This window comes from Chenopodium quinoa, unplaced genomic scaffold, assembly GCF_001683475.1.
Source record: "Chenopodium quinoa cultivar QQ74 unplaced genomic scaffold, ASM168347v1, whole genome shotgun sequence".
In the NCBI taxonomy this organism is placed as follows: domain Eukaryota; kingdom Viridiplantae; phylum Streptophyta; class Magnoliopsida; order Caryophyllales; family Amaranthaceae; genus Chenopodium; species Chenopodium quinoa.
The window spans coordinates 3,525,786-3,551,893 of record NW_018745281.1 but is presented as its reverse complement, the minus strand read 5'-3'; the positions used below and the strand labels follow the sequence as shown (position 1 = coordinate 3,551,893).

Sequence of the window (26,108 nt, the reverse complement as noted above, 5' to 3'; positions counted from 1 at the left end):
GCAGGAAAAAGAGGAGATGAAGATTGGACGATACATAAAAGGGTTAACACCTTCGATTTCTCACAAGGTGGAAACATCAAATTATGTGTTCTTTGATGATGTCTTAAGGTTGGCAGAGAGATTTGAGAAACAGGAGAAAGAAAAGAAAATTTCTTATTTCAAGGAGAGGAAGTCATTCTTTAATGGTGAGGGTTCGAATATCAACTCTAACAATTCAAACAATGAAGGGAAGATGATTGTTGTTACTCCCGAACAAGCTGCATTGGCGAAAAAAGTTTGTTTCAAGTGTCAAGGCATGGGACACATTGCTAGAGATTGTGGTAACAAAGTGACGGTATCCAAGAAGGAACATAGAATGTTGTTGGCTTATCTTGACCATGAAGAGAAAGAGAAGGAGAGTACATGTTTGCTCAATACAGAGGAAGAGTTTGATTTTGAAGAGTTTGAGGGTCAAGAAAAGATTACTCCTGAACCTGAACATCACCATATCGGTATCTTAAGGAGAGTTTTGCATGCTAATTTTGTTCCTCCTACTACACATGAGCAAAGGGAAAATTTGTTCCATACTATATGCAAAGTGGGTGATAGGAGTTGCTCGTTGATTATAGATACGGGATCGTGCACCAATGTTGCATCTACTAAGTTGGTTGACACTATGAATCTTTCTACTAGGGACCATCCTACTCCTTACAAGCTTAATTGGTTACATGATGGAGATGGACTACAAGTTAAAAGGCAAGCTTTGGTGAACTTTTCCATGGGTTCATATTCTGATAGTGTATGGTGTGATATTTTACCTATGACTGCTTGTTCTATACTCTTGGGTCGTCCTTGGCAATATGATCGAGGGGTGTTATTTAATGGTGTTACAAATGTTTATTCAGTGAAGGTTGGGGATAAGAGAGTCCAATTACATCCTTTACCCCCTAAGGCGCCACCTATTCAAGCTCCTGCTAGAGAGTTGTTGATTATGCCTAAACTTAACAAAAAGGAAAGAAGGGCTAATATGTTGTCATTGAGAAACCAACACCCTTTTGAGATTGGTGAGTATGTTTTCTTATCTTTAAATGCTCAAAAAATCTTTAATAATTCTAGAGGTAAGAATGAACCATTAGAGGAAGGACCTTTCAAGATTGTGCATAGGGAGAATTATGATACTTTTCAAGTACTTCTTGGAGCGGGAATTTGCGCTACTATGAGGGCTAGTGACTTGGTACCTTGTCTTCCGAACGAAACTTGAGGGCAAGTTGTTTTTTAAGAGGGAGGGAATGATGTGAATCGAGTCCCCTTCCTTATAACTATTATTTTTCTTTATTTAGGTACTCTCTTGGTTTTACCTTACTCTTAAAGTAGGGGTTTTACAAGTGAGTTTTTAATAATGTTTTTATTATTTTCTTAGTAGTAGTTATGGGGCCTTGGGCTTCCAAAGTTGTGTTAATTAATTAGTGGGCTCTCTTGGTTCATTAATTAATTATTAGGGCTTTTTATTTAGTTTGCTTGCAGGGCAAGTAGGATAGATTTATTTTTCCTATATATACTAGTTGTATGTCAATTATTTTAGGAGGATGTTTTATGAATTATAATTTGAGATTATTGAGCTTTTGCTTGAAGAGAACTTTGTTAAGGTTCAAACTAGTTGTTAACTAGGGTTTTGGGATCGTTACTCCTAAAATCAAACTTAGAAGTCGTTGCCTTCTAAGACTATCTTTCAAATTTCCACCATTAAAATCACTCAAATCCTTCCATCAAATATAAACCGTCAAAATACACATCAGTTGGAGTTTATGTGAGTGAAGTTTTGATTAATGAAAGATGTCATAATTCATTAAAGTCACTTAGTCATATTTATAATAGACCATCGCAACTCTTCACGTAATTGCATCTCTTCACATAATCGCATCTCTTGGGCATTAATGCCTATTCATGCATATTTATTCAATCATATACTCATATGTGTGACCTCATAGGACCGGATTATTATTAGCAGTAAACTAATCGCATTAGTTCACAAATCATAGTTGGTTTCTAGCAAAACATTATGATTACCTAAAATAACCGATTATAGTTTATCTCCATATTTGTCCTAATTACAATTAGTAATTACACTTGATCGACGGACATTTCCTTCATTTTCAGGTGTTAATTTGGAAGATATTGTCCGAAAAGCCTCAGATTATCTTGTTGAAAGTACTGTGTTATCTGATGGAAGTTCACTTGTGAATAGATTGCTCATGTTTATAAAGCAACTTTTTCGTTGTGAAGTTTGGTTGAGTGAGAAGTTTTCAGTTAAAGAATTCAAGTTACTTGGTCATGGAGATTTCTTTTCATTCTTAGAAAGAAATTCTTCTTTACTCCCTAAAGCACTCCTGAATTTTGTGAGAGGGGAGGTACATGAATCCCAGTTGTTGGAGGTTACTATGATTCAACAACAATTGGTTACGTTATTGTCTCAAGCCTCAAGCAGCCTCTGGGAGGAAGGCGTTGTAACCAAGGATAAAGTATCTGAACTGCTTATTCGGCAATTTCCTCTCATCAGTTTCAGAATTAACGAAAGTTGTAGTACACAAGAGCTCCTAGAATTGGTAGGGAAGCAGAGAGACAATGTTTCTTCCAATTGTGTTATTTTCTCTGCAACATTGTCAGGCACATCTAAGTATGTTGATTCTGCTGGTGCTGATAGCAGACATGGAGCGGGTTGATGGTAAATTTGGATCAGTTACATCAAGAAATGCCATTGACATATTACTTAAAACACCATATTTGGCAGATCTAAACTCATGGTTGCATTGGGATCTTGTATATGCTCCTTCACTAGGGCCTCTTCTGGAATGGTTGCATTCAGAGGTTAATGTGGAAGGCTTTTTATGTCTTTTCATTGTTTGTGTTGTCTGGCGGAAAAAGACATGTGCCCTTGTCCCTTTTAAAATGTCAGGCACGGCAAGGATTTGAAGTTGTCATGGCAGATTTTTTGCAAAACATGGATTTTAGTAATGGGCATAGGAGTGCGAACATACCGAGAGAGAATGAATCAGTTAATTGTCATTCTAGTGTGAATCTTGTCAAGAATTTGAGTGGGATCAATTGTGATGTGTCCCTTGCATCAAGAATTTTCATTGATTGTCTAGCTTTCTTGCCTTCAGAATTTCGCTGTTTTGCAGCTGATGTATTACTTTCTGGAATGCAGTCTTTGGTCAAAGATGTTGCTTCAGCTATATTGATTCAGTGTAAAGGACATGTGGAGTGTCTTAAGCTGCATGAAATTGGTTTCTCATTGGGTATAGTTGGGTGGATCCATGATCACCATTCAGTTTGTCCAATAACTGATTACAAGTCCTTGATACTAACTAAAGTTCCATCACTGACAAACAAGGGTTCTGATGTGAAAGAGATTAAACTTGCCCAGTGTTCACCTGAAAAGACCTCTTCTCCTGCTAAAATACTTGACCTGCATAAAAATGATACGGATGCATCCGTGACCATGGGTGGCTCAGAAGTGCAGTATTTTAAAAATAATGTATCACATCACCTGGCTGAACAAGACATAGAGAAGGCTGCTCTTGTTGTTGAATCAATTAGGCGGGATTAATTTGCATTGGACCCTAATATCTCTGATACGGAGAGTAGTTTGTTGAAGAAACAACATGCCCGTTTGGGGCGAGCACTTCATTATCTCTCAGAAGAATTGTATTCACAGGACTCACATTTCCTTCTTGAGTTGGTAGGTCATGTATGCCTTTATGCTTTATTTTGAATCCATGCTCAAAGGACTTTAGGTCTTTTTTTTCCTTATTTTTTTAAAAAAGTTTTGGTTTTGCATCACGGTCGCTTGATTGGATTATTTTGTTAGGCAGTTTATGAGTCCACGGTTATAAACTTGTTGACCGAACTTTAATTGAATATTGCAATCTCATGGCTTATTTAGTTTTGTCTTACTAAGTATTTAGTTGAGATCCTTGTAGTTGTGATGGATGGCGTACTGTTAGAATCTGACTCCTTTTGATGATTAGATGCCCCTTGAATGCTTTTCTAGGGTTTAGTTTATGCTTTCTAGGCCTAATGTTCCATTATTCCATTATTGTCAGTTCACTGTTCACTAGGGATTCTCCATGTATTCCTTTTAAAGCTCTTTAGAGGGTGAATGATTGAATGAAATCTTAAGCCTTGTACCAAGTGTTGCCTTGCTTTTACGCTTGTTTGTTGATAGACCTTTATAGATATTGTGTCTTACTTGCATAATAGCTCCCCTCCACACCAACTTGATGCACTAAGAACTCGTGGTTCAGATCCGGTTGTGCCTGCCTTGAAGTATCGGTCGTCACAAGCCCCGACCACCCGCACTCCGTCGCCCAAATAATCGTGAGTGTTCCTAAAATTTGATTCCTCACTTGTGTTGCTTCATGCTCACAAGCCCCTCTTCCGCACAAGGCTAGCGTTCTTGCCGAAAAAAGGCTAGAGCGCGCCGCATGTGTCGGGGCCCAAACTCTCGGACCGTGACACGTACCCTAGGTGTGGACACGTACCCTAGGTGTGGACACAGGATATTGTACTCACCACTCACTAATGGGAAATTAAGTGGAAGGAGAATTTTTTGTTAGGGTTTTTAAAAAACCCTACATCTGAAAACTATGGCATCTAATCTAGAGGAATTAAAATAAAAGATGAGGAATGTTGGCACCTCAGTGATTCAAGGGAGTCCACCGTTATGTCTGCTGGTTGGCGTGTATGGTGAAGGGAGAGAGAGCTAGGTATGCATATGATGAGATAGTAGCATGAGTTGGGGGGAAGGAAAAGTATATGTTTCTACTCATCTTGTTTGATTGACAAAATAATCTTAATAAGTTTACATTTGGAAAAGAAATTTTCTTGTTTTCGTTAGTTAAATCAAGCATATAAAAAAGTTTTGTTATTTTAGGCTGCATACTAATAGACGACTGCATGTGTCGAAACAAAACCTTTTGATGCACTAAGGTTTTGAGGGGAGATACTTTGGTTGTCTTTTTGTGTAAATCCTTTTATTTATATGCTTGACTTAATCATAGTATGTTGCATTTTCATTAGCAAATTTCATAGGGAAGGTGGCAGTACTTAAGGTGCAGGCGTTTGTTTTGATGCTAGCTTGGGAGGGGGGGGGGATCAATACAAATGAATTGCTTCATGGAGTAGGAAATTTCACTAGACATTTGCATGCTATGCTGGATAAAACAATTTCCATTATTTAAAGAATCTGCTCCTATTGACTTTTGCTTCCATTTTAGATAAGCAATAGCGTATGTAGCTATTAATCCAGTGACCAAATGGTATCGTGTGGTACTGGGATGTGGTCTATGTCAAAAGTACTTTTTTAGCATCGTCATATTAGCCAGGGGGGCTTTTGAGGGTTATACAATTTGGGAGATATAAAGGAATCAATTTGGTAATTCCTTGTCCTCTTTCTGTAATCTTCTTCTAAATTGATTAATATAATACCTCTTCTTATTTAAAAAGTATTTGGTGGAACTTCATTTTGCAGTTGTAGGTTGAGTCTTTGTTAGAGCTTTGCCATACTGCATTCTTTGAGTGTCTGTTTCCAATAATAAGTTTAGTCAAGGATTTGTTTACGGTTTCATTAGAAACAGTGACTTCGGTGGGTTCCCTTAACCAAGCAATTGCCTATGAGTCGTCGGCTCATTCTTCAACCAACACGCGATCAGGGTTGTGCCCCCTTCCCACTGCTTGAGATCTTACGGTTTCATGTTATATTTCACTCCCTGATGGGGGTTCTTTTCACTCTTTCCTCACGCTACTACATCGCTATAGGTCACCCCGGAGTATAACCTTGCAAGGTAGTCCTTGATGATTCACACGGGATTCCATGTACCCCATGCTACTTGGGTCATAGTGTAAGCTAGTGATGCCCCAGAAGCGACGCATGCGCCCGCCGCCCGATAACCGTCCTACAGTAAGGGCTTCGGCCCCCAAGGGCACGTGTCGTAGGCTAAGCTCGCGCGGTGGATGCGTCGCCGTGAGAGCCGCCTTGAAGTACTTAAATAAGCGACTGGGTATTGTAAGGGGCAAAGTGGCCTTGCTGCCACGATCCACTGAAATTCAGCCCTTTGTCGTTTGATTCGTCCCTCCCCCACCCCAATTCCCTATATTTTGGAAAATGATGTTAACGTTGTTTAATGATGACACAAAAGTATAATGATCCAATATATGTATAATGATGTCATGAATTTAATGATGACTCAAAAGTATAAAGATCCAATATAAGTATAATAATGTCATATTATGTAATTATATTTATAATGATGTGATGTCATAATATGATGTGACTTTGACAATAGTGATGTCATAAAAGTATTATAATCTCATGTAAGTGATGTCATATAGGTAAAATGATGTCATATAACCATAATATTGGTGTGATGTGACTTTCTATGGCTTAGAAAAGACACATGTTATGATGTAATTATGGATAATCATACTACTATTCACAAGTGTGTTGATTGAGGTGATGTGATGTGATGATTGATAGACTATGGATAATCATACTATTATTCATATTTGTATTGTAAGTATCATATCTTATCTCATGCAAACAATCAATTACCTCATTCCATCATCAATTAACACAAACTGTATGAAAAAAACGGTTAAATAGGATGCTTAAATGCAAATTGGATGGTGCCACCCACCCAATTGGACTCCCAAAGGGTATTAAGGTCTATAGGTAGCTTCTCGTTAATTTTAGCTTCCGGGTAAAAAAAAAAAGTAGAAAATTGGCAAAATAGAATACACGCCTTTTGGCCAATTTCGGAGGTTTCAAAACCCGTTGTCGAAAAGACTCAAGATACTAGGGGATACATCCCGGGGTCATATAATGTCGTTTGGAACCATATATGATCATTATATGTTGCCATAAATGCCCGTGGTAGCCTTAGAGTTTATGAAATCAGTGGAATTTGTAAACGGGTAAATTGACAGTTAAAAGGCTTATTGGATGGTTTTATCCACCTTAATGGACTCCTGGGATTTATTCGGGTCCATGGGAAGCATCTCCGCAATTTTTGTTTTCGGGTCTAAAATAGTGATAATTGTTCAAAATTGAAGGCTATAATACACGATTTTGGGTCAATTTTTGACATTTTTCAAAAAAATGAACTGAATGCATGGGGTGACTCCTGGGGTCTTATAAAGTGGTTTGAAACCATTACACATCTATAAAGATGTTTATAAAGCACCGAATATGAGTTTTACTTCTAATTTGAAATTCATGAAATATAATGTTATCATTCAAGTATAATGATGTCATGTAGGTAAAATGATGTCATATAACCAGTACTGGTGTGATGTGACTTTCTATGGCTTAGAAAAGACACATGTTATGATGTAATTATGGATGATCATACTACTATTCACAAGTGTGTTGATTGATGTGATGTGATGTGATGGTTGATAGACTATGGATAATCATACTACTATTCATATTTGTAATGTAAGTATCATATCTTATCTCATGCAAACAATCAACTACCTCATTCCATCATCAATTAACACAAACTGTCCCTCAATCACCCTCTTATGGGGTCAATTACCACATTCCTGGTTTAAAACAACGCCAAACCTCGAAACACGCGTAATTAGGTTAATTTGGGATGTACCAAAGTGTCAAAAACCCATCCCCCTACTATTACCGACCTTTTTCACATCTTTAGGAACTGTTTTTCCAATTACCGCCTTTGTTCCCATATTTTTCCGTTTTACCGGATGCATCCCGGGGTCATATAATGTTGTTTGGACCCATATACGACCATAAGTCGGCTATATAAAGGCCCTGTGAAAGCTTATAGCCAAAGACAAGAGGTGTGTACGAAAAAAACGGCTAAATAGGATGCTTAAAGGCAAATTGGATGGTACCACTCACCCAATTGGACTCCCGAAGGGTATAAGGGTCTATAGGTAGCTTCTCGTTAATTTTAGTTTTTGGGTTAAAAAAAAAGTAGAATATTGGTAAAATTAAATACACGCCTTTTGGCCAATTTCGGAGGTTTCAGAACCCGGTGTCGAAAAGACTCGAGATACTAGGGGATACATATCGGGGTCATATAATGTCGTTTGGAACCATATATGATCATTATATGTTGCCATAAATGCCCGTGGTAGCCTCGAGTTAATGAAATCATTGGAAGTTGTAAACGGGTAAATTGACAGTTAAAAGGCTTATTGGATAGTTTTATCCACCTTAATGGACTCCCGGGGTTTATTCGGGTCCATAGGAAGCATCTCGGCAATTTTTGTTTTCGGATCCAAAATAGTGAAAATTGTTCAAAATTGAAAGCTATAATACACGATTTTGGGTCAATTTTTGACATTTTTTTAAAAAATGAACTGAATGCATGGGGTGACTTCTGGGGTCTTATAAAGTGGTTTGAAACCATTACACATCTATAAAGATGTTTATAAAGCACTGAATATGAGTTTTGTTTCTAATTTGAAATTCATGAAATATAATGATGTCATATAGGTAAAATGATGTCATATAACCATAGTACTGGTGTGATGTGACTTTCTATGGCTTACAAAAGACATATGTTATGATGTAATTATGGATAATCATACTACTATTCACAAGTGTGTTAATTGATGTGATGTGATGTGAGGTGAGGTATGGTGATGTGATGTGATGATTGATAGACCATGGATAATCATACTACTATTCATATTTTCAATGTAAGTATCATATCTTATCTCATGCAAACAAACAATTACCTCATTTTATCATGAATTAACACAAACTGTCCCTCAATCACCCTCTTATGGGGTCAATTACCACATTCCTGGTTCAATACAACGCCAAACCTCAAAACACGCGCAATTAGGTTAATATAGGATGTACCAAAGTGTCAAAATCCCATCCCCTACTATTATCGACCTTTTTCTCATCTTTATGGACTGTTTTTCCAATTAACGTCTTTGTTCCCGTATTTTCCCTTTTTACCGGATGCATCCCGGGGTCATATAATGTTGTTTGGACCCATATACGACCATAAGTCGGCTATACAAAGGCCCTGTGAAAGCTTATAGCCAATACAAGAGGCGTGTACGAAAAAAACGGGTGAATAAGATGCTTAAAGGCAAATTGGATTGTATCACTCACCCAATTGGACTCCCGAAGGGTATTAGCATCCAATTGTAGCTTCTCGTTAATTTTAGTTTCCGAATAAAAAAAAGTAGAAAATTGGCAAAATTGAATACACGCCTTTTGGCCAATTTCGGAGGTTTCAGAACTCGGTGTTGAAAAGACTCGAGATACTAGGGGATACATCCCGGGGTCATATAATATCGTTTGGAACCATATATGATCATTATATGTCGCCATAAATGCCCGTGGTAGCCTCGAGTTTATGAAATCAGTGGAAGTAGTAAACGGGTAAAATGACAGTTAAAAGGCTTATTAGATGGTTTTATCCACCTTAATGGATTTCCGGGGTTTATTCGGGTCCATGGGAAGCATCTCGGCAATTTTTGTATTCGGGTCCAAAATAGTGAAAATTGTTCAAAATTGAAGTCTATAATACACGATTTTGGGTCAATTTTTGACATTTTTTCAAAAAATGAACTGAATGCATGGGGTGATTCCTGGGGTCTTATAAAGTGGTTTGAACATGCAAAAAGTGGTTCAAAATGACTTGGTTTGAACATGCATTTTACAGGATGGCTTAGGCTGCTTAGCTTATTGCTTGTTATTGTGAACATGCAAAAATACTGTAGTCAATAATTTCTTAAGACAAGCAGAATATTTTGAAATTTTTTCTTCTATATCTTATAAGTTGTACCTATGCATCTTAATTTAGTTGCTCTTCACACAGGTTACAGATGCTCCGGAAATTCATTCAAATGGATTTCATATTAAGTTTGATGTTGGTCAGGGTCAGATTGGGTTTGTATTACCGACAATTGTACCACCTTGTGATATTGACATGCTTCAAAGATTGGTACCCGGAGATGATTTTCAAAAGGGCGAGAATTGTTGGAACACATGTATAGTGCTTCCTTCCAAATCAAAATTACTGGAAGGATCAGGAATGAGTAGCATTTTGTCTATGTTTTCTGATCTCCATTCTTCGTTGTTACTTTTTCTTCACCGTCTTCAGAGTATCAAGTTAAGGAATATGCTAAATGACTCACTTACTATTATGAGAAAAGAGATATTAGGAGATGGAATTGTCAAAGTATCTCATGGGAAAGAGCAAATGACTTGGTTTGTGGCTTCTAACAAGCTGCATCCTAAAGTTATCCGGTCCAATGTTCATATGACTGAGATTTCTATGGCTTTGACTCTGAATGAGACAATGAATGGTGACTATGAACCATTCTTAAGTCAACAGCCTGTTTTTGCTTTTCTACCATTGAGAACATATGGCCTCAAATTTATACTTCAAGCCGACTTTGTCCTTCCTTCATCTAGAGAAGAAGTTGATGGAGATAGCCCATGGAATCAGTGGTTATTGTCAGAATTTCCCGTTTTATTTGTTAATGCGGAGAAATTATTTTGCTCTCTTCCTTGTTTCCGAGAGAATCCTGCGAAAGCAGTTAGTGTTTACATGAGCTTTGTTCCTCTTATGGGTGAAGTGCATGGATTTTTTTCTGGACTCCCTCGGATGATTATTGCTAAATTACGTCAATCAAATTGCTTGCTTCAGGACGGGTGCAAGGACAAGTGGGTCCCTCCATGCAAGGTTTTAAGAGGCTGGAATGAGCAAGCACAGATGCTGTTGCCTGACACTATACTTTATGAACATCTTGGACTTGGGCTTTTACACAAGGATATAAGTTTGTCAGATGTACTTGCTAGAGCACTCGGTATTGAGGAATATGGTCCAAAGATATTGGTACAGCTTATATCTTCCTTGGGTCGAATAAAAGATGGTATAAAATCAATGGGTCTTCATTGGCTTTTCTCTTTGCTTAATGAACTTCACAACATGTTTCACTTCCATGCACCAAACTTAAGGAATTCAGGCTTCGAACAGGATCTTATAAATAACTTGAAAAAAGTTCCATTTATTCCACTGTCTGATGGTACATATGGCTCGTTGGATGATGGTACCATCTGGTTTCATGCTGACTACATAAGCACTGGCCTTGGTGGTGAACTTGGTAATGAAGCTTTTCCCTGCTTATATGCTACACTGAGGATTGTAAGCCCTGCCCTCTTTTCAGAGGCATCTGCTGACGTTACTTTAGTCAATAACTGTACAAGTATGCTGCAAATGCTTGGTGTTCAGCAGATGTCAGCTCATGAACTTGTAAAAATTCATATTTTACCATCTATATCGGATGGCCGATTGACTGATAACAAGCAGTTAATGAGGGAATATATCACCTTTATAATGCTTCATTTGTCTACTTGTGTAGATTGTCATGTTGAAAGAGAACTCAATTATTTCTGAACTATGCAGTAAAGCTTTAATTCTAACAAATCATGGGTACAAGCGACCGGTTGAGGTGCCGATTCATTTTAATAAAGAATATGGAAATTCTATGGATGCAAAGAAATTGATAAGTGGTTTGGATTACAAGTGGCACGAGGTTGATGGTATGTATTTGAAGCACCCCATTACCGAGTCAGTGCCATGTAGATTAATGAGTGGAGGAAGTTTTTTCAGAACTTGGGGGTTACGGATTTTGTCAAAGTAGTTCCCTCTGAGAAATCTGTTGCTGACTTGTCTCCTGCTATTCTTAGTCAGATGATGAGTGACAGACAGCTCATTTCCCCAGGATTGGTGGTTAGAGATTGGGAATCGCCTGAATTAGTTCGTATACTTTCCCAGTTGTCTAAGGATGGTAGCCAAGAGAGGTGCAAATATCTCTTGGAAGTTCTAGATGACTTATGGGATGATCATTTCAGTGATAAAGTTTTTGGGTGTTGCAGCAGTAAGTCTGGTCTGAATGACTTATGTTTCAGAACTTCGTTCTGGCATTGCATATCTGATATCAGGTGGACAGTTTCAAGTATATCAAATGAGCTTCAGTATCCAAAAGAGCTGTTTTATGACTGTGATGCTGTCCGTTCTATTCTTGGTTGTCATGCCCCATATGTTGTTCCAAAGGTCAGTTTAATTGATATGTTTTGTAAGAAGTTCAATGTTAAAGCTAGATTCAATTTGATTGCATGGTATTATCAACTTTTTTTTGAATGATTTTCCATCAAATAGCTCCACTTCTTTGTCACTCTAATTTGAGATATCCTTTATTTCTGCCTTTTGGAGCCCCCTTAATGAACTGTCACTCTGATGAGGTTCTTTGGTTTCGGGTCTAATATTGAAGTATTGTGCTAGTCAGTTCCTTCACCGTCCTTACCTTAGTTGTGTCAGACTTGGGTGCTATCTTAAAAAAATAGATAATCAAGGAAACAGTTTACGCATCACTGTGCTCTAGTCTGATATATTTGGTGAGCCTAGATTTGATGAAACCAACCAACCGTTCTGATTGCCTTCACTCAATAAAGGAGAGTTTGTTATTTTTTATTTTTTATTTTTTAAAAGGAGGTAGTGTATCTGATTGGGATATATAGTTAACTTGTTCTAAAGCCACTCTTCTGAATAAATGTACTTGCCACAAATTGGTAGTATATCTCAATATTATGGTAAAACTGAAAGGAGAGGGTTCTTTTGTTTGTCTAACGTTGGCAATTATTTGAATGCTGTAAGATGATTTGAATATTTCTCAGATATGTAGTTTTTTTGAAACAGGTTAAAAGTGTTAAACTGTTGACAGAAATTGGTTTCAAGACTGAAGTTACACTTGATGATGTTTTTGCAATGCTTCAAACTTGGAGAACGTTGGAGTCTACATTCACAGCCAGGTAGTATACTATTGCAGAGCTTATCACTTTTCTGCCTATTCTTGATCATTGGTTGATAAAAAGCAGCTCATTTCTTTGTCCCTAATCTTAACTGCTGATCTGTTGATTTAGAAATTCATTGTAATCTAGCCCCAGCATATTATACGAAAACTTAAGCAGTCATTCAAATCAATGTGCTTTGTGGCTTTGTAAGAGAGATTGAACAACTCGGTACTTTGTTACCATCTAAAGAAGTTACAAAAGATATTAGTCATGAACATATAGGGTATACATTCTCTGGCTGAAAATCCTAATGAAAGAACAGAGCTTGTCAAAAAATGATGGAAATTTTTGGTTGTACAAATTCATGTAAAGGTAAGGAAAGTAATTATACCTTGCATGGCACTGCAGTAACCCTAATTGAATAAAAATCTTCTATTCCTTTCTGATCATAGCACCCACATTGTTAGCCTAACTGCTAGGGGGCTCTTCTCACCTTATGCTTTCCGAAACCAATATATTGAACGTTTGAACCTAAACGTGGTGTAGAAATGGCGAGGTGCATAAATTGCTATCACCTTATTGTTCTAGGAGAGATGAATTAATGTGGTACAATGAGGTGTCGTAAGGCAGAGAGCTATAACCTCTTTAATTATTGCCCTTCAAGTTAATGTAGAAAGTCATGAACTCTAGTGTTCTTTTTTGTATGAATATGACATTCAGATGCATTATTTTGAATAGGCTACTTTTCACATTATTCCATATATTATCTTCTAACTAAATATGACTACATTTTAAATATGACATTCAGATGCATTATTTTAAATATGCTTATATCCCTTGTGCTGGAGTTTTCTGCTTCAATGTTTTTGTCATAAAGAGGTTTGACTGTTCATCCAAGAAGAGGACTGAATGCCACTCCCTACTTCAGGTAGTTGTGTAGTTTTGTGGACTTCCTGTTGTTGAAACTTGTGTATTCTTTTCTCAGAGGTATAAACATGGTTTTGTTTTGTAGGACAACATTCTGTACACAACTCAAGATTCTGATTCACACTCTTTGTTTATGGAACTGTCCCGATTATTCTTTGATGGTTCTCCCGAGTTGCATTTGGCCAATTTCCTTCACATGATCACTACTATGGCAGAATCTGGTTCAACTGAAGAGCAAATGGAGTTTTTCATCCTTAATAGCCAGAAGATGGAAAAGGTTCCCATTGAGGAGCCTGTCTGGTCTCTTTCTTCTGCACTGTCATTGTTGGAGAATAATGGAGCACTTTCTGGAAATGCCCTTTTTACAGATATAAATGACCAGGTATCTTCCAATTCCAAGGAAAAGCGAGCACACTCGTGCTGGCCTCCTGTGGACTGGAAAACTGCACCCGGGTTTAGTTGTTCACTAGCAAAAAGTTCCAGGTCACAACCTGTGATCATGGATCAAAGTCGCAATACAGGAACAGTTGAGGGTCTTTCAGTACAGGAGGAAGCTGAAGTGAATTTAATCAACATAGACGAAGATGCTATTATTGAAGATGGAGTCGTAGGCCCTGATTCATCTGCCTTCCCTCTTTTTGAAAATCAAAATGATCTTATATGCAACCAGCTTCCATCTATGGAAATGTTACCTGATCCTACCAACATTGTCGTTGAGTCCCTTTGCCCAGAAGCGGGACAATCAAAAAGCAGAGATCAGCATAATACTCCGGGTGCTCAAGAAGCAATGCGAATTGGTAGACTTGGAGAGCTGGTGGCTTTCAGATACTTGGCAGGAAAAGCTGATGGAGCAAAAGTGAATTGGGTCAATCAAGATAAAGAGACGGGCTTACCATTTGACATTGTGATTGGAGATGAAAAGAATAGGGAATACATTGAAGTGAAAGCTTCTAGATATTCTAAGAAAGAGTGGTTTGTCATATCAACACGAGAGTGGCAATTTGCAGCAGAGAAAGGTGATTCTTTCAGTATAGCATATGTTGTTCTTTCTGGCCAAAATCTTGCTAGTATCATGGTTTATAAGAATCCGGTAAAACTCTGCCAACTCGGAAAGCTGCAGTTGACTGTTACAATCCCAAAATCATATCAAGAACCCTCTCAGTAATGTTCCGCATCTCTTTCATATGCTGCCAGGTGATCTGTATACGACTGATTACACCTTTTGAATAACAAGTGAATTCTCTGTCTGATCTGTTCAGCTATGTTGCCATGGATACAATTGCTACAGATTAATGTCCTCGCATTGGTGAAAGCTGTCTCTGTTTTTTATGGAGGGAATTAGACGTGTAATTCAATCCAAGGATGAAATTAATACTCCTTACTTCATAATTTTGTAGGAGAGGTCAGAGATAGAGAGAGAAACTACAGCCAAAAGTCGTGATGTTACACCTAGTATGCAGCTTTATAAGTGAAACGTTGTGATTATTAAGAAAAACAGTTGAAATATAAAGAAAATTTTGGATCACTTTTTATTCTTGGCTCAAGGACCATTATTTTGTGTTTAATTTTTATTAAACATGTAAATATGTAATACTGTAAATGGTAGACTGGTAGTCTAGTCGATGCAAAGCTCCAAGAAAATTCCTAAGTTAATTTTTAATCCAAGTTTTATAACTTGTTTAGTTGTATTTTTCCTTAGAAATTGTTTTCCTGCTATTTCTCTCTGTTTTTATCCCCCTTCGATTCTGCTTCCTTTGCTTATTTTGAAACCGAGTAGCATGTTCTTTGGGGGTCTTCCAGATATATGATTTGCGGCCATATGTATGAAGTGCTAAGACTTTTGACGTGATATTTTTTTTTTCTTCTTTTGAAGTGTGAACTTTATAAGTATTGTACTGGAATTGGAGCTAGAGGTCACACTGTATATTCAACAATGGCCTCTCATGTTATGGCAACCTACTTAGTGCCAAGTTTCGTACTCAACAAATATCTTGAGTCTATGCACAAGGTTTTTCACGTCGAAGCTATTGAGAGGGAAAGGTCTTCATGAAATGAAATGAGTACTTTAAATTCGGTGCTAGTCACAAATTTATGATTAATCATAATATTAAGCATCTGCCTTCAATTCCATGGCATACAAATGAAGTAATATTAAGCATCTGCCTTCAATTCCATCTGCCTTCAATTCGGTGCTAGTACTTTAAAACTAATTTCTTACATTACTAGAAAAAATGAAGTACCTTGGCATACAAATTTCCAATTTCTACTAACACTACACTGTCTACAGACTCTACACTAGCACTAGATAGATCCAGCAAGCAAGATCACAATCGAAACACAACGAAATCAGTATAGTAAACAACCTTGCGCGTTATCTCATGTATGTGAAAATGCAATTAAGCCACGCACTTAACCTGAGCTCAACATTATCAATGCTTAAGCAGCTTCATCCTCCTCATCGGTATCATCATGCTGTTCTTCCTCATCAGTGATATCAGCATGTTGCTCTTCCTCATCAGCGATATCTGCATGTTGCTCATCCTCATCATCGGTATCATCATGTTGTTCTTCCTCATCAGTGATATAAGCATGTTGTTCTTCCTCCTCAGCGATATCATCATCATCATCGTCGATATACAAACCAGTAAAGCTGACATTAACATTTCCAAGGCTAGGGCAGTGCCATTTAACCCAAGGTGGAGGCGGAAAGAACAACCCTCGATACAGCTTATGGTCCTTGTTTGGATAGTTCAAGAGAAGCCTGGCCTGCTTTTGTATGTTGAACACATGAAAATATTTATCATATGTTGGAAAAATGAGACTGTTGAGGTACTCTAGTCCCTTCGGCATAGGACAGTCAGGCCTGCTACTTCCTTTACCATATCCCTCCACCCCTCCACATACGTCGAACTCAGGAAACCACCAACAAATCGTACTCGGCTTCCATTGTGGTAGATAATCTTTCAAAGATGGGATACCAAATGACCTCTCTATAAAACGCCCAAAACCAAGGAAAAAAGCTCGATCACCCAAGTTTTTCAAACGCACCCACTCTTTTTCTTCCTTAAACAAGAACACAAACATTCTGCTAGTCCAACTCCCTCCACCATAATCCTCTCGTAATCCGTCGATGGCCAGATAAAACTCCTCATTCGACGACACCATCTTCAAATACCTTAACTCGTATGAAATCCCTTTGACTTTAATTTCTTTGTGCACTTGATTTTGTACCAAAAAATCAGGCCTATCTATGAACTGCATCGAAATCATTTTATGTTGAGGATCGATTACTCCGATTTTCCACTTAGGACAATGACGCCCTCTTTCTTTGAACAAGATTACATAGAATTTTCCATTATGAAAAGCCATATCAAGTACATTTCCCCAATGACGAGTCTCGATATCAATCCATTGTTTATCACCCAATCTCCATAACATCAACCCACAATGACCCATCACTAACACAGCATACTTGTAACTCGAATTCAATGCCCACCCACCTACAACTTGGAAGGACATACATTCGGGTCGGGTTTCACGGTCCGACAATTGAACCAAGTACATGGGTCTATCAAGTTCAAGAAGCCAACAATCCAACAGATTGAGACCCAGTTTCCCAACAATGGGTGGATCCGCGTGAAAGTAGTCTAGCGTCAAGCGGTCATCAACCGGGTTAAGGAGGTGCCATTTGGACGGTTCGAGTTCAATCATCCTGGCGACCCAAGCACCACCATCGACGCCGGAAGAGGGGAGAGGAGAGAGAAAGTAGAATCGGGTTTGGAGGAGGAAAAGAGGGCGGTCTCCGTAAAGAGGGTGTGTTGGAGTCCTGAAACAGGGTCTTAGTTGGGAAGGAAATTCAGGGTTTGGAGAAAGAGTGGTTCGCCAAGAAGAGCAAACGGCACGAAGACGGTGAAGCTCTGGTTTCAAACCATGGTGTTCGACGATGTGTAAGAGTATGTCTCTTGGAAGATTGCTCCATTTATCGACCCTTTTTTGCTTGCCGGAGTAATCCCTTTGTGTTTCCATTCTTGATATTGGGAACAGAACAAGAACAAGAACAAGTAGAAGAAAGAAATAGAGCAACAGATGAGTAGAATAGAATGAGGCACTGGACATTTTGTATAAATATATGTACATATATGGAGAAAGAGAGAATAGAGATGGAGGGAAAAAAGAATTAGACTAAATAACTTGATATATTTTGTAAAAAAAACACTCTTTATTTACCAAGGTTTCCAAGGATGTTGATTTCCACAAGTCTTTATGTTTAGTGCTTTTATTAGTTTGTATCCTTTAAACTTTGTAATTGCTCTTTATTTATGAACTACTCTAACTCGGTAGAGTATGTATATTGGAAGGAATAGAATATACAAGGGTGTACACAAAAATCGACGAGGTTTTCACCTTATGTGGATCTTCATATCTGATCTTCGTTGAATTTCTAAGTGGTTATACGTCTTGTAATATTTGATAAAGCGAATCTAATTAATTATAAATTAAATAGGTTGAGGGATTTATTAGCTCTAATAAATTTATAATTATCCATTAATAATATTGTCTAACCTTGTCCCATACCACATTTATTTTTTTATTTTTTAATTTTTAAGAATGGTTCATTTGTAAACAAGTGTTTTTACTTTTTTTTGGATGGGATAGATGCGTCAATAAGTTAATTTGTTAGTCTTAGTCTTTAAGAGCAATTTGGGTACGGTTAATAATTCTTAATTTTGGAGCATCAATTATCCTCCTCATCTAAGACATGAAGATATCTCTTGTAAGTAGACAATGTGAAAATTGAATATATCGCATTTATGAATTAGCAAACCAAAGGCCCAATAGTATATTACTGATCAAATATATCAATTATAATAAGAGATATGTACAAAAAAATTTAAGAAAATTTGCACACTAGTGCATCCATCTATCCATCTTCATAACCAGACTTAAACGTTTAAAAGGAAGTGTTTAATAATTCCTAGAATTAAATCATCGCTAGACATTTTGGTGAGGCTATAGACATCCTATCAGTAGAGTAAGAGTGGTTTTCGAGTCACTTACGCAGCCATCTTTATTAGATGAACGATTTCAAATTGCATGCTTAAATCCCTATGACTTAATTTCTCTTAGTTCTTGAAGTGGAGACTCAAGGGAAATGCGAGAGTAAAATCCTGGCTGTCTTTCTAATGAGTAAGGTGCTTGCAGTGGTGGATTAAGACTGATTTGCTAGCCTTTTGAGGCGTTTCCGACTCCTTGCAGTCAAGCTTAAAGCAACCTTATGAAGTATTCTTGACTTCTTGCAGTCAAGAGTAGAAATCAAAATTAATCTAGATTGAGCAGTTCTTGGTGTTAGTTGTTACTCTATCCAAGTGAATATTTGACTTTAAACTCTGAATATCTACGCATAATATCCATGTTTTAAACTGATCAGATCCATGTTTCAATCTCCAGAAAATAACCCAGCAAAAAGATTGTCCTGGGTGCTAAAGACGTCAGACTGCATACCAACATCATCAAGCGCAAGATTACAGGATCAAAAAAAAAAAAAAAAAAATATATGCATGAGCCAGAATAGAAGCTACTTGATACCAATGCCATTTTGTTTAATAACAGAGAAGCTGAACTGGAGGATTGAAACGCAATATTGATAAATAAATTACAACAACTGACAATCACAAACTTACGGTTCAAACTCTTCACCTAGATCTCTAGATAACTCCGCAATCAAGCTGTAGAGAAAATGAAGAGCTCATCCTCAATACCAAAATAGTAAACATAATATTATTGCACTTCGTATAACATAATAGAACCACCTATAACTCAAGAAGAAGGAAATAAAAACTCATTCCACAAAATCGTAGATACAAATAAACAGAACCAGCACTCTACACAACATTACATTCCACTAGAGTTTCATAGGGATAACGAGCCTCTTGATTATCATATTAAATCCGGATTAAGAAAGGCAAACCTGAAAGACAAGAGTCTCTTGATTATCATATCCTTGTGTAATAGAGCCAACGACAAGGTTTGTACAATGAAATGATATCCTCGGCTGTATTTGACTCCTCAACCAAAACCCCCACGACAAAATGTGATGCCTTCCCATTGACAACTAACATTAAAGCTAACAACTTTTGAATGCAAATTGCCTCAATTATGATCACATGATTTATGAACCAACTACTGTTTCTATCAAAATAAAACAATAATGATAAAAGGAGTATAGTAAAATAATTAGCATACCCTCCAATGTATTAGACAATCCAAGAAGAAACAAGAGCCAGAAGAGGGCTTAGCCTTCACCGTATCGAGATTCCGAAAAACATTGATTTCCAGCTCGTCGATTTGTTGAGCACATTATTTAAACTGCACAACAAAATTTCCAACAATTGAATAAACTCACCTCCAAACAAACAAATTCAAACATCAAAAAAAATAAAAATTAAGTAGGGTTTATAGTGGAAGTGAGAGCACAGTACCACAAAGCGGCGGTTGCGGAGGCCGGGAGTAGTATTGAGAGATTTAACGGCCTGAGCTTCATTGGGCAACGCCATGGTTGTTGCTCAAAAAGAGGACCGATGAAATTGGGGAAACAGAGAAAGATGGCAACAGAAAATATTATCAATATCGCAGGGATATATATAGGTTCCCATTCGCCAGGTGTTGCGAGTTGAGGGCCGGACTTTCTTTTGTTTTTTTTTTTCTAAGGTCTTTATCGGAGTTCAAGTAATCTTGAATAGTGAATACTTCCTCAGTTATTATATAGTTGCACGTTTCTTTAATCACGTTTATTAATACACAATTAATATAAAGATAAAAATTATAAAAAAAGTTGATGTTTTAAAAATATGCATGTCGTTACAAATATAATAAATATACGGAGTATTATATTTTTTGTTGCATATAAATCACAAAATATGGACAAACAGAGGTGTGAATAGTGCTAAAATCTAAGCGTGTTGATTGAACAAAAGACTCACATTAAGGAGTTAGTGTTATGTGTAGCTAATAGTCGGAAGCCATGTTGATTGAACAAAAGACTCAAATTAAGATTTTTGCCAAATTTCCAAAACTAGATAAACAAAGAAGAAGACAAAGAAAGAAAGAAACAAGTTAGCAACTTCAAAACTGCTGGTTACTGAGGAACAACTTAATATGGTACACGTGACCATGCACTAGGGTTCTACATTAACAAAATCAAAAAATATCATTTACATTCTTAGGGAAAATGCCTACATTAAAAAAATTGTATTGGCTCCGAAGAAGCCAAAACCACACAACTATAAATCTATTCTCCCCAAAGCTTGCTTTCACTGAATTACTGGGTCTTCGGCTTGTCAATCTTCACATATGGCAGAAACCCCATGAAATGGTCAACTTTCGGATTCCATCCTAATTGCTGTGCCCGACAAAACATCAAAAATGTATTTGCAAGATATGAATTGAAACCCATGAAGACATGCCAGAAGGCATGACCCTGCGGGTTATAACCCCAGCTAGAAAATTTCTTGCAGAACTCACGATCCACAAGCCAACAAAGGCTACCCAGCAGTAGTGTCACCAAGTACAACTTCGCCAGCCACTTAGCACAGACATCACTGGTGTGGATATAATATTTGTACATCCGAGGGATGCAAAGAAGACACAGTAACATATAGTGTAACTTAAAGCCGATATCAAAACCAACTAGATGATGAAGAAGACCAAATGCAGCACCGTAGAAAAAGATGAAAGTTGGCATTGTGCTCTTATAGTGCCAGTCTGGTGAGTAGAGTATGTAGAGATAAAGCAGCATCTCCCACACCATTGGTGTTTCGTCACTATGTTGATGCCTGCCAGCAGATTATGACAGAGTTATAAGTAGCTAAAAAAGTGAATGACAATGCAGGATTACCTAGTTCGCACAAAAACATATCCCTAAGAACATTTGTAAGGATATCAAACAACAGCGTAGCTGAAGAGCTAATGAGCTATATTACCGGCGTGTTCTCAAGTATCTCAACTCCACCTATTACTTGAAGAAAAAGTCGCAACAATAAAAGCTATAACTTTTCATTTTTTTCAAGGTTTAACAAAATACTGCAAGGACTGGGGGCCTGGGGCACATTTCTATGTTGTCTGAACTACAAAAGAAATAAAAGATGATGGAGGAGAAAATACATCTACCTTTCCCATTTAAGTTATTAACTTCCTTTTCTTCCATTTTGGGCAAAGTGTTCATGCGTTGAATGAAAGTATCAAGCTGCTGAAGATATCACAATGACTAATAAGATCATACATTGCAATGACTAATGAGAGCATACATCACAATGAGTTGAGTAAAGCGGGTTGAAAACCTAGGTATTACAAGGAGAGCTTAGTTTTTAAGGGTGCAAGGCGTACCAAGGCGCAAAAAGTCCTTGGAGCCGAGGCGCAAGGCGAAGGCGCGCGCCTTTTGTAGGTGAGGCGCACTTTATTCATATAGAAAAGAAATAATAATTTCTATTAAATAAGTGTAAAAATGAAATTATGAGAAAAGGTGAAAGGGACATGTGATCAATAACAAGGGTTCTTCAAATTGAATTATAGGATATGGAATTTCTCTCTCCAATAGAATTGAAGAAAACCTGCCCATAACAAAGTCTCATGGTATACTTTAGGAAAAATAAACTTACACAATAGCTATTGATGCTTTAAAACATAAAGCGCAAAATAAGGCGCAAAGGCGCAAGAAGCAGCCTAGAAAAAAGCGCAAAGGCGCGCGCCTTTTGTAGGTCTTTGAGCCTCAAAGAGCTAAGGCGCCAACTCTTGAGCCTCACTACGCCTTGCGCCTTTTAAAACTAAGAAGGAGAGGAGTAAAATCTATTCACTAGAAAATAACCTCTCAGATTGTTACGTAGAGAACCATATCCTGAACTCCTTAATATAGCAATACTAGCAAATGGATGGGGTCCATGGTGAGAAAAGTTGCACTGCAGAGACAGGGCTCTTCACAATTTCAATAGAATGAAGGATAGAATATTGATATTGTGAGGGACTATCTCATCTAAAACCTAAATAACAAGATAACTTACTAACCATTCATAAATGTAAAAAGAGGGGGCTCGTCACATCACAAGTTCATAGAACACCCTAAATGCTTGACTGAAACTGTGAGAGTCTATCTCCTCTAGAATAAACCAAAGTAGAAAGTTCTACTGCCACCATATCTCAGTAATCTCACTCTTCCAAAGCCCAGCCTACCTCCATCCCCAAAGTGATCACCCTCATGAAAAATGAATATTTAGCACCTGAACTCTGTACAATCCTCTTGGCTACCACTACCCTCTTTCTTAGTCACAAAAAAAAACAAAAAAATAAAAAATAAAAAAAAGAGAGAGAGGAAAGCAACAGCACAGAAGTGCACACGCACGTGTGCACACATACAGAGAGAGAATATTTTTCTAATCCCTGATCACTTAAATAGTTAAATATAGAAGGGTATAAACAGAAATAAAAATGATGACCAGAAATGCCATCTTACAGCAAACAGGAAGCAAAAACCATCATTTCTACACCCACTGAAAACAATAGATACACACACACTAATATAATGTTGCACCGATACGGACACGGACACGGACACGGGTGCGATACGGACACGGTAAAACGGCAATCCTAAAATAGGGGACACGGGTACGACAAATAACAAAACAAATAATATATCGAAAAAACGAGATTTTGACAACCTATTCAACAAAACTCTAAATAATCAACCTTAAAAAAAGTCATTTACTGTAGCTAAATAATATTCTCCTAATTCACATACAATAATGTGCTATGAAATGTGTTTTGAAGGCGCTCGTATTATAACTCTTACCTTTTTCTCTCATACTTTACCTTAACTTTCTAATTAAAAAAGTTAAAAAGATGAGGTGACATATCAAAATGAAAACTGGATCGTATCATAGTAGGATACGATTTGTCTTAAAGTGTCTAAATATATTAAAAAATTGGATGCAGTTTTTATGTGTGTCTGTCGTGTGTCGAACGAGTGTCGGTGTCCGACACGGTGTCGGACACGGACACGGCTGTTGGACGAAGTGTCCGTGCATCCTAAAAGATCCTAAGAATAATATGGTTGCAATAATATCTTTTCCGGCTTTTGTATATCTTGGGATTTATAGAAAGGTTAGAAATGACCATCATAAAATAATTAAACTTTAAAAGATAGTTGCGTCGAGAATCAAAAATATTTCAATGAAAAAAGATAGAAATTTATAGATTAAACAAGAATTACTTACACACGTTGCAGTGTAGCATGATACAGCATATTGCCAAATGCCAGTGCCATGTTGGACATGTGAAGAAAACTAAACCTCTTCTCAAACCGTTGCCTCAGGGCATTTAAAAGACCTACAAGTGCCCAAATGATGCCAGGAACATTTGAAAGGGTATTGAAGAACTCCGCAATGTAAGATGAATAAACATAGTTCTCCTCACAACACTCAATGGTAGATGTCACAGGACCCCAAAAGCTTGAAATTCCATCGTCCATGATTTAATAACTGAATGCTGAGTAGCAATATGCAGATACAGGGGCTTTACTCCTACACAGTGAACGTCAACGATAAAAGCTTTCTCTGCCCAGCTACAAGGATCTGCAATAAGACTTTTAGGTAAGGATCCCACAGAAGAATGAACCAAATATATATAACCTTAATCTAGTCAACTAATGTTAAAAATACAGGGTAACAAGATAAGGCTATGAACAGCAGCATACTGCCACGGTCGAATGTTGCCTACAAGGTCTAGGAGCACTAAAGCCTGTGTCATCTGAATGGCAAAATTCATGATTAAGCTATTTCAAAAGTAGTAAGTCTTCATCATTCTTCAATCTATCAAGAATAAACTACAAAGACTACTCACAGTCACATGTACACATTCTAGATTTTTGATCCATTTATATTTTCATTTCATGACAAAAAGCACATATTAAAAAGTATTACAACACAGAAAATGCTGGTCTGAAATCAGATCAAAATTAATAAAGATCAAAATTTGGAAAACATGAACTATTACAAACAACAAAAGACAAAACCCAATTCAAATTACAATGCAAACAAGCCCGTCCCTGAGCCATGGCAAAAGGAAGAAGAGGTCCAATTTCATAGTTCAATCCTAACATTAAAGGGTTCTGCAACAAATTTGATTCAATTATTGAATCAAGCTCAAAAAATCACATAATTTTAGGGAGAAGAGGCACATTTGATTCAATTATCAAAATTAGGCTCATAATTTTATTCCCTAGCAACATAATCGCTCATCAGTAATTAGAATCAATAGTTCCAACATTCGAACCCTAAATTTAGTATACTGACAATAAAATTAAATTAGATCAACGATTAACCCTAGATTGTGAAATTGATAGGATAATTAGAAAAGGAAACAATAACTTACCTAAGAAGCAGCTTTCAATGGAGGATAGAAAAATGAATGGAGAAAACGTGGAGTTGCGCTTGAATGGGAAACTGAGAAAGTGAGAGAGAAGACAAATAGCCAGGTAGCCTGCACACACTTGGGTATGGAACACGGAGTACTACTCAAACATTTAACTCCCTCCGTATCATTTCGTCACCTTTTGTTTTTTGTTTTTTTTTTTCTTTTGATGTTTTTTCTCACAAATTTTTATTTTGGAAAATGATACGAGTAATAATATGTAATTGTCATTTTCACAATTTATTTAAGAAAAAATTATCCCACCTTTGAATTATTTACTTATTTATAATAATAATACCTTTACACCTCTTCCACTTTAACTGGTCCCAACCGGTGATATAACTTGCTATTATAAGTACTAGACATGTGTCAGCTTATGATTGGTCAAAAAAATAAAAAAAATAAATTTTTTTAAATAAAAAAATAAATTTTTTTTAAATAAAAAAAAACCCCAAACCCAGATTCCGGCAGCCCAGCCACCGACCCCAAACCCAGATTCCGGCCACCATTTCCCTCCCCCCCCCCCCCGATTCCGACCACCAACTTCTTTTCCCTTCCCGATTCCGACCACCAACTACTTTATTGGTATTATATGATGATTTTAGTGATTATAATTATCTTGATCTCTTGTTTAAATGTATCATCATTTTTTTTTATCAACAACTTAAATTAAGTAGCTTAAGTATAAAGATTACTAATGTTAATACATATTTTGTTTTTAGATGATGTTATGGATGATTTTAATAAAGAAATTAAGACCCTGTTCACTTCACCTTAAAAAAATAGTATTCATTAAAAATAATTTTAGTTCAGTAAAAATAATTCTATTTCAGTAAAAATAATTCTATTTCAGTAAAAATAATTCTACTTCAGTAAAAATCAGTCCTTTTTACAG

The 26,108-nt window shown here is 37.0% G+C and overlaps 3 protein-coding genes across 3 annotated transcripts; 2 read left to right on the top strand and 1 right to left on the bottom strand.

Annotated features, from left to right (window-relative positions):
- Nucleotides 1–11,406: 11,406 nt before the first annotated feature.
- On the top strand, nucleotides 11,407–13,134 carry LOC110711753. Its single transcript, XM_021890170.1, has 2 exons — nucleotides 11,407–12,092; nucleotides 12,735–13,134. The coding sequence occupies exons 1-2, from the start codon at nucleotides 11,730–11,732 to the stop codon at nucleotides 12,849–12,851; spliced, it is 480 nt and encodes a 159-aa protein (XP_021745862.1). The 5' UTR covers nucleotides 11,407–11,729; the 3' UTR covers nucleotides 12,852–13,134.
- Nucleotides 13,135–13,637: 503 nt separating this feature from the next.
- On the top strand, nucleotides 13,638–15,444 carry LOC110711597. Its single transcript, XM_021890001.1, has 2 exons — nucleotides 13,638–13,757; nucleotides 13,842–15,444. The coding sequence occupies exons 1-2, from the start codon at nucleotides 13,638–13,640 to the stop codon at nucleotides 14,919–14,921; spliced, it is 1,200 nt and encodes a 399-aa protein (XP_021745693.1). The 3' UTR covers nucleotides 14,922–15,444.
- Nucleotides 15,445–20,856: 5,412 nt separating this feature from the next.
- Nucleotides 20,857–25,753, bottom strand: LOC110711634 (alkaline ceramidase-like). The gene is made up of 3 exons (XM_021890054.1): nucleotides 25,175–25,753; nucleotides 24,019–24,375; nucleotides 20,857–21,588 (listed from the first exon to the last, which is right to left on the bottom strand). Exons 2-3 carry the CDS (start codon nucleotides 24,270–24,272, stop codon nucleotides 21,075–21,077), a joined length of 768 nt encoding a protein of 255 aa, XP_021745746.1. The 5' UTR covers nucleotides 24,273–24,375; nucleotides 25,175–25,753; the 3' UTR covers nucleotides 20,857–21,074.
- Nucleotides 25,754–26,108: the final 355 nt, after the last annotated feature.

Bases quoted from the DNA above. Each gene is read 5' to 3' on its own strand.
- LOC110711753 (XM_021890170.1), top strand. From the start codon at position 11,730: ATGATGAGTGACAGACAGCTCATTTCCCCAGGATTGGTGGTTAGAGAT. The intron at 12,093-12,734 runs GTCAGTTTAATT...TTTTTGAAACAG, and splicing joins CCCCATATGTTGTTCCAAAG to GTTAAAAGTGTTAAACTGTT.
- LOC110711597 (XM_021890001.1), top strand. From the start codon at position 13,638: ATGCATTATTTTAAATATGCTTATATCCCTTGTGCTGGAGTTTTCTGC. The intron at 13,758-13,841 runs GTAGTTGTGTAG...TTTGTTTTGTAG, and splicing joins AATGCCACTCCCTACTTCAG to GACAACATTCTGTACACAAC.
- LOC110711634 (XM_021890054.1), bottom strand. From the start codon at position 24,272: ATGGACGATGGAATTTCAAGCTTTTGGGGTCCTGTGACATCTACCATT. The intron at 21,589-24,018 runs GTAAGTAATTCT...ATCTGCTGGCAG, and splicing joins CATGCTACACTGCAACGTGT to GCATCAACATAGTGACGAAA.